This window comes from Triturus cristatus, chromosome 6 (assembly GCF_964204655.1).
Source record: "Triturus cristatus chromosome 6, aTriCri1.1, whole genome shotgun sequence".
In the NCBI taxonomy this organism is placed as follows: Eukaryota; Metazoa; Chordata; class Amphibia; order Caudata; family Salamandridae; genus Triturus; species Triturus cristatus.
Window position 1 is genome coordinate 1,526,770,746 of NC_140589.1, and position 12,537 is coordinate 1,526,783,282.

The 12,537-nt window shown below is 50.2% G+C and overlaps 1 protein-coding gene across 2 annotated transcripts in view; it reads left to right on the top strand.

The window, feature by feature from the left end:
- The window catches only part of SLX4IP (SLX4 interacting protein), a 555,936-nt gene that overhangs the window by 400,997 nt on the left and 142,402 nt on the right, over positions 1-12,537 (top strand). For both annotated transcript variants that reach the window (XM_085612687.1, XM_085612688.1), the window contains one exon: positions 677-765. In XM_085612687.1, coding sequence (XP_085468813.1) covers positions 677-765 — 89 coding nt within the window. The remainder of the gene's footprint in view (positions 1-676; positions 766-12,537) is intronic.

Sequence of the window (12,537 nt, forward strand, 5' to 3'; positions counted from 1 at the left end):
TCAGCTTCAGGAATTGGTCATTGGGGGCCCGTAGCAGGCCCCCCTTCACCCTGGGCCCTCTGAATCGTACCTGTGGGGATACCCATGGGTTCCCTCTTCCCACCCATGCACTGTGTGGCAGGCACCATGGGGTGCCCACCACAGGGTGCATGCTTTTCCCCAACAACCCCTTTTTTCAATGGGAGCCTGTGTTCGCATTCAGAACACAGGCTCCCATTGAAGTCAATGGAAGTTTGACCGAATCGTATCCGGAAGCATCCGGATGCATCGTACTCGCTCGGTCGGACTTCCCCGATCCGAGTCATCTGGAAAGCATTCCGGAACCAATTCGGTCACAATGCTTTCCGAATTAGATCAGGCCCTAAGTGTTCATTGTATCAATCTTTAAAGAGGGAGTAGTTTATTTAGCCACCTGAGATTCATTGAGTGACTTGCGTGTTGCACGGTGGCTTCTACATCAGGTAAATCAATCTACTTGGCAATACTGGCCTTAGTGGCAGTCTTTGTTCCAAAATGCCTGCTTTTCATCTATATTAGAAAGAGGATATGTAGTTTGTGTTAATTTAAGCTCATAATGCCACTTCTATTTGTTTGTTAGATGTATTGTTAGAATTTAAAATTGGAATGCATTACTTTAAATAGTTGAATAACTAAACTTTTCATTAATCTTTTACAGGGCTGAGAGTATTTCCATACAGATTTGTGGTCTGCACAAGCTTGCATGAACCAGCTCTCACTCCCTGGACTAGTGATAGCTTAACCATGGTATGTATGTTAAATTACTAAATCAACAATAATGCAGTCTTATCGTGTACGGTTTCGTTTCTCATTTGCATAGAAAATACTACTATTAATACACAGTGAGCTCCTTGGGCAGAAGTGATGCCTACATCAGTAGATGAAGAGGACTTTTGTTATCTTACTTCTGCCCTGTCATTGTGCTCATATTACAAGAATGGAGGCTCTTTTTCTTACACACCTTTATCACCTATTGGATAACACACATGTAAATTGGATGCACTTGTTAAGGTAGTACCACGCCAAAGTGTATTTTGTACTTCCAATCAGGAAAAGAGTCTCTTTTAGTGGGTGACAGGTGTTGACTAGTGAATCTTGTCTTAAACCTTTTGGTCTTAATCTAGAACATTCTAAAAGATTTAATTGTGCAGCAATTACCTTTTGTCTCCTAGCTTCAAAAGGTATGACAATATTTATGTGTCTTCCTCTTCTGTGGAGTGTTGAGAAGACAGTATACTGGACTTAAGGCCTAATTTATATTTTAGCAGATGGGGTAATCTGTCACAAACACGGTTGTTAGACCTGGCACCATTGGCGTGGGTCTCCCTTCCAATTTTCACTGTTGTCTCCTCTGTTTTTGCTGGTGTTAGATGCTCTGGGCGCTGTGCCACTGCCATTCAGTGCCACAGCGTGAATGCTCCCTGTGTAAATATGACATGTGAATTGGTATATCCATGATTGGCTTATTTGGTTTACCTGTTAGTCCCTAGTAGCGTGGCCTACGTGTGCCCAGGGCTGGTAAACCAAATGCTGCATGTGGGCCTGCAGCGCTGGTTTGCGCCACCCACAGAAGCAGCTTGTAAAGTGTGTCTCAGACCTGCCACTGCAGAGTCTGTGTGCAGTCCAGAACTGCCATCTTGGCTGTGAAGTGCACCCACTTCCCAGCCCCTGAACCTTCCCTTGGCATCATGTAAGCCACCCCTATGGTAGGGTGCATTGTATGTGTGAGGTGGGACATGCCTTGGTGTGTGTGGCATGTCCTGGTAGTGAATTACACCCAATTTCGTTTTTCACTACTTTAAGGCTACCTGTTCTCCATAGGCCAGTAAGGGCCGTTTGACTATTACACTCTATAGTCCTAACTGACCCAAGGAACATGGTAGAAAAACGAATTTAGTATGCCTGAGCTCAGAATGTTAAAATACATCTTTTAGTGAAGTTTATTTTTATATTCTGTGTTTGACAATACCACTTTTAGAAAGTAGGTATTTTCTTGCCTAAGCCTTCCAGTGTGCTCTGCTGTTATGTGTATTGGCTGTCTGGTTTTGGAGGGACAGGGCAGGCTGAGTCAGACCTGGGTTGAATAGAGAGATCTGCATTGGAGTATTGGGAGGGGGGGTAGCTCCTTGACCTGAATAGGGCTGTGCCTGGCAAGGTGAATGCTGGCTCCACCTCCTACTGTGCGTCTGATGGCAGACCCCCTCTTTCTGAAAGGAAGGATGCAGCCTGGTAAACAAAGTGCTCCAGGACTGGGCAGAACTGGTTCTGGTTGGGTTCAGTGACTTGTAGCTTCTGAGAACAAATACTTTTGGAGTATAAATATCTGTGCTGAAATCCCTACAATTTGCATTGCTCCTGGACAACAAGACAAACTTCTGTCCGTGTAACTGAAGGAATCTGCAGGAGGTGACTATCCTTGTGCTTGTGTGCTGTTTCTTGGATTGGCCTGCAGTGGTTACCATTGGACTTGGAAGAAGAGGGAAAGGACTTTGAGAGAACTTTTATTTATCTTGCTACAGCAATCACCCAGCTAGGAGAGAGCTAGCCTGCTGTTGAAGTCTCAGGCACTTCAGACTTCACCACCAGCCTCCCAGCGAGGATTTCTATCTGCAGGTGAGGCTCCTGTGAGTTCCAGGGCCTCTAGTTCTACTACAGAGAAGAGAGTGCTGAAATTGTCGCTAACGCATGTTTGCGAGCCGCCGCAGCTGAAAGCGCACAGGAAAATCATTGCGCTGCTGTTGCTGAGTGCTTGCAACCAAAGATCGTCGCATCGCATGTTTGCGGGCTTCCAAGTGCTCGCTAAACCCACAGATCATCGCATTGTACGTTTGCGGGCCGCCAAGTGCTCGCTGACCCCACAGATCATCGCATCGAGATCATCGCATCACGACATCTCAGCGCAGACGCAGGGCGTCCGCCATTTTCATCGCATCAGGATCGTTGCTCCCTCGCGGAGCGCCATTTCTTCGCATCGCAACACGATCGCACACGCAACAGGACCGTCGCCTCGTCTCCTCCCTCGCGGCAAGGAGTCATCGCATCGCCGGCCTCGCGTGCAGAAAATCATCGCTACAGCTTCTTTGCGACATTTTGTTGGTTTTGCTACAAAATCCAGGTACATTGTAAGTAAAAGGGTCGCAGAGACCACTGCTTTGAACTGGACTCCTCTTTGCACACTTTGAACTATTTTTGTAGCATTTCAAGAGTAATCCTATTTTACAGTATTGTGGCTTTTTACCGTTATTGGTCTTGCGTTAAGTCTACATATAAAGATACTTATTTTTTAAAACTACTTGTGTGGTGTCCCTTTGTAGTGTTTTTCACTGTGTTACTGTGTATGGTCATAAATGCTTCACACACTGCCTCTGAGATAAGCCTAGCTGCTCGTGCTACGTTACCACAGGGTTGAGCAGGGGTTATCAAAGGGTGTAGCCCTCTTACACTGACTTAGGAAGAAGGGTCCCTACTTGGACAGTGGCCAGCCATTGCCAACTAGAGACCCCCATTTCTAACAACGGTCCAGTCTGTCGTATTACAAGAACATTATAGATTATGACACTTGTGATAAGGTGTATTGGGTTGTTTGTCAGGTTTTGATCACGTCTGTCAGACTCTAAATAATGCCCAAAGTCCTTTATAATATCTACTCAAGTGTGTGGGGTAAAAGTTCTACTCATCTAATTTTTTGAGGGGGGAGTTTTTTTGGGAGTGAGCATGTGACCTGATGTCAGAATCCTAACTCCGAGTCGCGTGGACACAAAGGCATCATGCACAGTGAAGTAGAGAAGGCCGAATTCCAGGCAGGCCTTTCAAAAAGAAGATGTTCACCATGATTATGTTGGGGACGATATCAACCAGCAGGAGCATTGCCGTGAGGGGAACTGCCAGCCGCCACTCTGCCCGTCACAGCCGTGAGGGGAATGGCTTGGCTGACCAATCTACGTGCCGTGAGGGGAACGGCTTGAACTACTCTTCCCAGCAGGCTTGGGCGCCTGCTGCTGATGCTGTACTACACGCCTGGAGGCGCGATAAAAATCACGCTGGGCTCCCGCGGCGCGCGTGCAGCGTCTGTGCAGAGCCCGGGCAAAGGGCGGGTCCGTCCTTACCCGTCAGTGCCAGGAAGAGACAGGGCAGGGCTACCCCCCTTGAGTTCCTCTTTCCAGGAGGCAGAGGGTCGAGAACTAGGACACTGCTGGTGGAAGGTTAGTGATTGAATCCTCTTCCATTTGTTCATCTCCAACAGTGACCCTCTGTGAGAAGTTGGCCTGGTATATGATGCTCACTAGTTAAAGTGATCACCTTGTACCATGCCAAGCAACCCTTATGGTGTGGTTGTAAGTCAACCTTTTCGGACTAGCTGCCCTAGTGGTAGCGTAGGCTAAGCAGTCTTTGAGGCTAAACTCGTGAAGCGTGTTAAGCCAGCTGTTTTACCAAATGCAACCCCCTTTTATACCAATGAAAGGACACCACACAGATATATATTCAAAATATATATGTATTTATTTCTCAAAGTAACCCCTAGTCTCTTTATGAGCACAGGAGCACAAATCGTCAAACAAGATTATCACAGAATACACAGAAGTTGCACTTTACATGGATAGGCCCTGGTGGCCACTCGAACCATATACTAAAATAGTGGTATAAGTACCACGAACAGAAAAGGGAAAATGCCTAGGGCCTCTAGAATCGCTGGGCCTACAAGGAGCTAACGTCAGTTAGTGACCAGGAGGTCCACGGGTGGCGTGTGCAGAGCAAATAGTCACACGCGTGCTCCCATAGGTTTCAATGGGTGCGTAAAAAGTACAAAGTTACTGCAAAGAGGATCTTCCGGATGGACTAGGAACTCAAGATTTGGAACACAGGCACTAGAGATGTAATACTACACTTGGGCACAGGTGTGCCAGCTTTACCTCACCCACAGGAAGCGGGTGCATAGGCCTCTAAGTGCGTCGGGTTTCTTCTATCTGTTCCGTGGAGCCTGGAGACAAAGATGCTGCAGGCGGTCGGTCCGGGAGAGATGCAGTGGATCCAAGAGTGGATCGGAGATGTTGAAGACCTGTAAGCAGAGGGGACAGTGTTCACAGTCACTAGCCAGTGACCAGCGTGGCACCAGGTGGGTACCAGGCAATGTCGGGTGCAAACAGGAAGAAAGGTGTAGCTTGTCTCTGCAGCCACGTGGTCCCTGGAGGTCGACGACGTCCAGGAGTCGGTTCACGAGCTGTCCCACGCAGGCTCTCGCTGTCGGCGGTGTCGGCGACTTGATCGAAGCAAACAAGCCTTGGCAAAAGCAATTGTTGTAGGAAATGAAATAAGCTGATGGTTCTGACCAGCAAGGTCAGAAGGACTGCTCCTTTGGAGGGGAGCAAGGGCCAGTCTGGAGCAACCAGACCAGCGGTGTATTTCTTGAAGTTCGTCGCCAAGATGGCTACTAGCCAGCGGGCCAGCAACCGGTTAGGCGCGTCGAGTGGCAAAATGCAGAAGGGCCCCACGCAGATCGTGGAGATGCTGGAGGGCTCACCTTTGGTGCAGATGCTGCTCGGGTGTTGGGCTTCTCAGATCCCAAAGCACAACTTGGAGGGAGCCTCGGTTGTTGCGCTTGTCAGCTTGTCGTAGTCGTTCCAAGATGGCTGGCTCCACGTGTCTCGGTGCCTCCACGGGTCTCCTCTTTTCAGGGACTGTGGATCGGGCGGTGAGAGGTCTGGAGGTCCAGGTCTTGTCAGTCTCTGGGCTCGGGCTCCGGCGGGAGGCGGCGGCAAAGCAGACGTTGATTCGCTGGATGGTGCTTGCGTTAGCAAGGTGGTCACTCCCTGACCACAGGGGAGATTGGCTTCAGTCCTCTGTGCAGCAGAGCGTCGAAGTTCCCGTCTTCTTCTTAGTGTTAAGTTGATTCCAGGATGTCTGAAGTCTTAGGACACAGCTCCTACCTTTAAGCGGATTCTAGGGGCCGGACTACCTGCTAGGTCCCTCCCTATGGGTGGGACCAGGAAGGGGGGTGGTTACACCCCCAATCCTTTGTCCAGCTCGCCCCAGGCCCGGGACTGGTGTGCCCCAGGACCGGTTTGAACTGGCATATGCACCGAGGCTCCTTGTGAGCCACAGGCATGTCTGGTTTCTTTCAAGCCCTACCTGACCAATACACAAAATCCTGTCTGGGGTGGTGCACGCACCTCCCCTGGCAGGAAACCCTTTGTCCACACCTCCCAAGCTGGAAGGACTCCCAGCAGCAGGAGGGCAGACTTGTGTCTGTGGTGGCAGCATCCATTTTGTGGAGCTGAGGCTATGTCTGATTTTACCCGGGTTTCAGGTACTGTACATGTCGTGTCCCTCTAGAAGGGTGGAATGCTAACCCCGTCGCCAGAATTGGCGAGGGGTTAGTATTCCAATTCGTATGACACCTTACTCGACATGTTTTGATAAAGCCAAACCAAAGATAGCATTTAACCGCGAGGTTCATAATGCACTTAAGAGTATATGGTATGACGATATCTGGAAACAGTAGAAGGAAGTTGTTCCGACCACTGCAGACAGGCTCAGCTCATGCCAGAGCACCATCTCACATGGAACCAAGCACTCTGCCTTCAGGATTGTTAAGGCCTGCCATAGGAGTGACTTATAGGTTACCAGGTGTCGCATTTAAGGTTAGGTATAGGTATACTACACCTAAGTAAGAGGTGATTACACCAACTTACCCCAGCTGAGTGATCAGCCAGTTGTGTCAAATTGTTAGGCCAAGCCTGGGGTGGCATAATACATGCTTCAGCCCCTGGCAGGCCTTGGGTACACCAATGCCCTGGGTACCTAGTGTACACTGGTACAGGGGCTGACAGGGTGATCCAACCAATTGGGTATGTACCTAGGGTACATGGAGTCCATTTTAAAGAGAGAACAGCCAGGCTGAGATCCTGAATAGCAGGATCTCAGGCCAACTAAGTCGAAAAACCAGCTAGACACTAGGCAAAAATTTGGGGGTAACCATAGTCAGATATCCACCTTCCTACACAACCCCCCCCCCAAACGAAGGGAGATAAGGCTGACCTTGACCAGGTAAGCCTATATTGCCCAAGTGGCCATATAAGGAGGAACCAGCACTGGCATGGTTACCCCCTGTCTCATGGTCCACTAAGCAATCCCTCACCCTAAGGGTATCAGAGGGTCTCCACCATAGGGAATCTCTACCTTTGGTGTGTCTTGGCAAAGTAAAAGGCTGGTGTTGAGATGGAGTACTGAAGTGAGTGTCCTCAAAGTGAGGCCTCAGCTTCCTCCAATCATCCTCCACCATGGATGCCTTTCTTTCCTTAACTGAGTTGCACTGTGCTCTCAGGGTCAGCCTCTGGCTACCTAAAGCTGGAGGCTGGGTCCCTTTTGTGGGCTTACTGGAGGGACAGGTCAGGTCTGGGGCCCTAAGGTCCCATGTTTGCCTGTACCCAACAGAATCCCTCTGGGGGAGGTCCCTAACTACCCGTAAAGGAGATCCCTCAGGAATGTTTTTACCCATCACCTGACTAGGGCTACTAGCCAGGCAATCCTCATTCTTTTGATGGGGGGGTTCTTGTGGACAGGGGCCCTCTTGGGGTCCACTGGCCTCCCTGACCTCTGCAGCCCTGGGCTGACTGAGGCAGGGTAGAGAGAGGCAGGCTACCTGCACCAGACTGGGTCCCACCTTGGAAGGGGCCACTGACATCAGAGGCTCTGCCAGGCCAGGCCTGGCTACCTCTGGGGCAGTTCCTTCACAAGGGGTGAGGTCAGCTCCCTGAGGAGGCTGACTTTTTCCTAATGTCTGGGGAGAGGGAGACTTTTCTTCCTCCCCACTACTCTCTGTTTGTGTGGAGTGATCCATAGTTTCAGGCTTCACTACACCTATGTCAGTCTGAGTATAGGCTGAGACCATTACAGCCTTGCCAACCTTTTCAGGGGGGCACTCAGTTTGTGTTTGAGCTGTGACTGTCACAGCTCTGCCAGTCTCTACAGGGAAGTCTGTCTGTGCCTGGGCTGTGGCTACCACTGCCCTTCCAACCTTTCCAGGGAGGAAATCTATTTGGACAGGGGTTGTGAATGGCACAACCCCACTACCCTTTTGTGAAAGGCCTACCATTTTAGAATGGGTGTCTTGTTCAACTCCAGCCCAAGCTGAGAGTTCTAAGTCATTCCCCAGTAAGCAGTCTACAGGCAAGGTTGGGGACACTGCCACCCTTTTAGGGCCAGTGACACCTCCCCAGCTGAGACATACCTCTGCCATGGGATGACTGTTCTGTTTGCCATCAATGTTGGTCACCTGGTAGGAGAAACCAGGCAAAAGCTGCTCAGAGGGAACTAGCCAATGGGCCACCATTGTGATGCTAGCTCCAGTGTCTCTGTAGGCCTCAGCTTTTGTACCATTGATGTAGGGCTCCTGTCTGTACCTACCCAAAGTGTTGGGACAGGCAGTGAAGTTGGCAAACCCCATGCCACCATCACAGACAAGAGTATCTGCTGCAGGGGAATTGGCTAAGCCAGGGTCCCCCTGTGTTCCCCAAGTAAACCCACCCAAATTTTTGGGGGCACTCCCACCACCTGGGGGATTACTGCTGACAGTAATAGGTGGTGTGACAGGAGTAATTGGAGGAACAGTTTTGTTTGTAGCCCTTGGGCAACTGCTGTCAGTTTTCCAATGCCCAGGAGTTTTACACTCATGGCAGTAGGGCTTTTTACCTGTGGTAGAGGAGGGAGCTTGGGACCCACCACCCTGTGTGGAGTTTTGGGGCCCTGAGGAAGACTTCTCTTTTGCCTTATCCCCTCCCTTCTCTTGAGGTTTGGTGGTATCTTTCTTTTGGTCACCACCCTGATTCTTAGGCCTGATCCTGGTCCTGACCCAGTAATCTGCCCTCTTTCCCAATTCTTGGGGAGAGGTCAAATCTGAGTCTACCAGGTGTTGATGGAGGAGCTGGTTTTGACAGTTACTTAAAATCTGTTCTCTCATCATCAAATTATACAATCCTGTAAAATCAGATACCTTACTTCCCAGCAACCAACCCTCCAAAGCCTTAGTGGCACATTCAACATATTCAGACCAGTCCTGAGTCTGTGTCTTTTGGGTGTCTCTGAACATTAACCTGTACTGTTCAGTGGGTAAGCCTAACCCATCTACCAGAACACTCTTCAGGACTCTGTAATTTCTGACATCCTCTTCTCTAACAGTGAGGAGTCTATCTCTGCCTCTTCCTTCAAAGGAGAGCCAGAGGATTGCTGCCCACTGGTCTTCAGGAACCTGCTGTACTTTGCAGGCTCTCTCAAGAGCAGTTATCCATTTGTGGATGTCATCCCCACTTTTGTAGGGGGGCACAACCTTAGACAGGTTCCTATTATCAAAGACCCTATCTTTGTCCTTAGGGACAATGCTGCCACCAGTGGGTATAGACCCACTCTCTCTAGGTTGCCTAGCCTTCCTCAGTTTTTCTTCCATCAGGGCTACTTCTAGCTCCTGCTTCCTGATCCTCAGCTGGGCTTCCTGCATTCTGGCCTCATGTTCCCTCCTCTGAGGGGTGGTCATCCTTTTCCTGGAGTGACCTTGAGAGCCTCTAGAGCCATGAGAAGCATTGGAATCACCTGAGCGATTCCTTTGCCTCCCAAGCCCTGTGTTAAGTCAACTGGGGAGATCCAATGGGGTAAACCCATTGTCAGTCCCCAATAGCCTTAGTTTAGCTGGGCCAAGTATAACACTTGGCACTGGGCTAGTTCTCCCTTCATCCTCACCACTTTCTGTATCCCCATCACTTTCCTCCTCTGTAGTATGGTGCTCATCTAAGGGATGGCTATTGGAAGGGGGTACCTCTGTGGCATCTTCAGAAGGGGGGCCTCCTGTTCCTGACCCTAAGGGGGCTAACTGGGAAGCTTTCCTGAGTTCTCTCTGATTCTCATCATTTTGTAAGAGTTCTCTGAGCTCAGCAGAGGTAGGGTTCTTGGGCTGTTTAAGGCCTCTAAGAGTTGCCAAATGCCTGAGCTCATTCTGGTTAAGGGTAGCAAAGCTGGATGGTGCCCTCTGGGGGTCACTCTCAACAGAGATGGGTACAGTGGACCCCTCTGCCCCGGCCATTGCTCTTAAGTGTGGGTGGATGTGTTGCAATCTACCTACACTTGGGTTTACCTACTAAACCTATCTAGTAGTTGTAGTCAGGGTGTGCTACTCCCTTTGCTCTACAACAACTAAGTTCAGTAGAACTTATGTATATCTAATCTTGTTTTATATGTACCTACAGGTACCTATGTGATCTTTCAATTGGTAACCAAGAGATTACAATGGTAAAACACAGCAAGCTCAAATCCCACCGCTGCTCACCAATGTGAGAAGTTGGCCTGGTATATGATGCTCACTAGTTAAAGTGATCACCTTGTACCATGCCAAGCAACCCTTATGGTGTGGTTGTAAGTCAACCTTTTCGGACTAGCTGCCCTAGTGGTAGCGTAGGCTAAGCAGTCTTTGAGGCTAAACTCGTGAAGCGTGTTAAGCCAGCTGTTTTACCAAATGCAACCCCCTTTTATACCAATGAAAGGACACCACACAGATATATATTCAAAATATATATGTATTTATTTCTCAAAGTAACCCCTAGTCTCTTTATGAGCACAGGAGCACAAATCGTCAAACAAGATTATCACAGAATACACAGAAGTTGCACTTTACATGGATAGGCCCTGGTGGCCACTCGAACCATATACTAAAATAGTGGTATAAGTACCACGAACAGAAAAGGGAAAAGGCCTAGGGCCTCTAGAATCGCTGGGCCTACAAGGAGCTAACGTCAGTTAGTGACCAGGAGGTCCACGGGTGGCGTGTGCAGAGCAAATAGTCACACGCGTGCTTCCATAGGTTTCAATGGGTGCGTAAAAAGTACAAAGTTACTGCAAAGAGGATCTTCCGGATGGACTAGGAACTCAAGATTTGGAACACAGGCACTAGAGATGTAATACTACACTTGGGCACAGGTGTGCCAGCTTTACCTCACCCACAGGAAGCGGGTGCATAGGCCTCGAAGTGCGTCGGGTTTCTTCTATCTGTTCCGTGGAGCCTGGAGACAAAGATGCTGCAGGCGGTCAGTCCGGGAGAGATGCAGTGGATCCAAGAGTGGATCGGAGATGTTGAAGACCTGTAAGCAGAGGGGACAGTGTTCACAGTCACTAGCCAGTGACCAGCGTGGCACCAGGTGGGTACCAGGCAATGTCGGGTGCAAACAGGAAGAAAGGTGTAGCTTGTCTCTGCAGCCACGTGGTCCCTGGAGGTCGACGACGTCCAGGAGTCTGTTCACGAGCTGTCCCACGCAGGCTCTCGCTGTCGGCGGTGTCGGCGACTTGATCGAAGCAAACAAGCCTTGGCAAAAGCAATTGTTGTAGGAAATGAAATAAGCTGATGGTTCTGACCAGCAAGGTTAGAAGGACTGCTCCTTTGGAGGGGAGCAAGGGCCAGTCTGGAGCAACCAGACCAGCGGTGTATTTCTTGAAGTTCGTCGCCAAGATGGCTACTAGCCAGCGGGCCAGCAACCGGTTAGGCGCGTCGAGTGGCAAAATGCAGAAGGGCCCCATGCAGATCGTGGAGATGCTGGAGGGCTCACCTTTGGTGCAGATGCTGCTCGGGTGTTGGGCTTCTCAGATCCCAAAGCACAACTTGGAGGGAGCCTCGGTTGTTGCGCTTGTCAGCTTGTCGTAGTCGTTCCAAGATGGCTGGCTCCACGTGTCTCGGTGCCTCCACGGGTCTCCTCTTTTCAGGGACTGTGGATCGGGCGGTGAGAGGTCTGGAGGTCCAGGTCTTGTCAGTCTCTGGGCTCCGGCGGGAGGCGGGAGGCGGGAGGCGGCGGCAAAGCAGACGTTGATTCGCTGGATGGTGCTTGCGTTAGCAAGGTGGTCACTCCCTGACCACAGGGGAGATTGGCTTCAGTCCTCTGTGCAGCAGAGCGTCGAAGTTCCCGTCTTCTTCTTAGTGTTAAGTTGATTCCAGGATGTCTGAAGTCTTAGGACACAGCTCCTACCTTTAAGCGGATTCTAGGGGCCGGACTACCTGCTAGGTCCCTCCCTATGGGTGGGACCAGGAAGGGGGGTGGTTACACCCCCAATCCTTTGTCCAGCTCGCCCCAGGCCCGGGACTGGTGTGCCCCAGGACCGGTTTGAACTGGCATATGCACCGAGGCTCCTTGTGAGCCACAGGCATGTCTGGTTTCTTTCAAGCCCTACCTGACCAATACACAAAATCCTGTCTGGGGTGGTGCACGCACCTCCCCTGGCAGGAAACCCTTTGTCCACACCTCCCAAGCTGGAAGGACTCCCAGCAGCAGGAGGGCAGACTTGTGTCTGTGGTGGCAGCATCCATTTTGTGGAGCTGAGGCTATGTCTGATTTTACCCGGGTTTCAGGTACTGTACATGTCGTGTCCCTCTAGAAGGGTGGAATGCTAACCCCGTCGCCAGAATTGGCGAGGGGTTAGTATTCCAATTCGTATGACACCTTACTCGACATGTTTTGATAAAGCCAAACCAAAGATAGCATTTAACCGCGA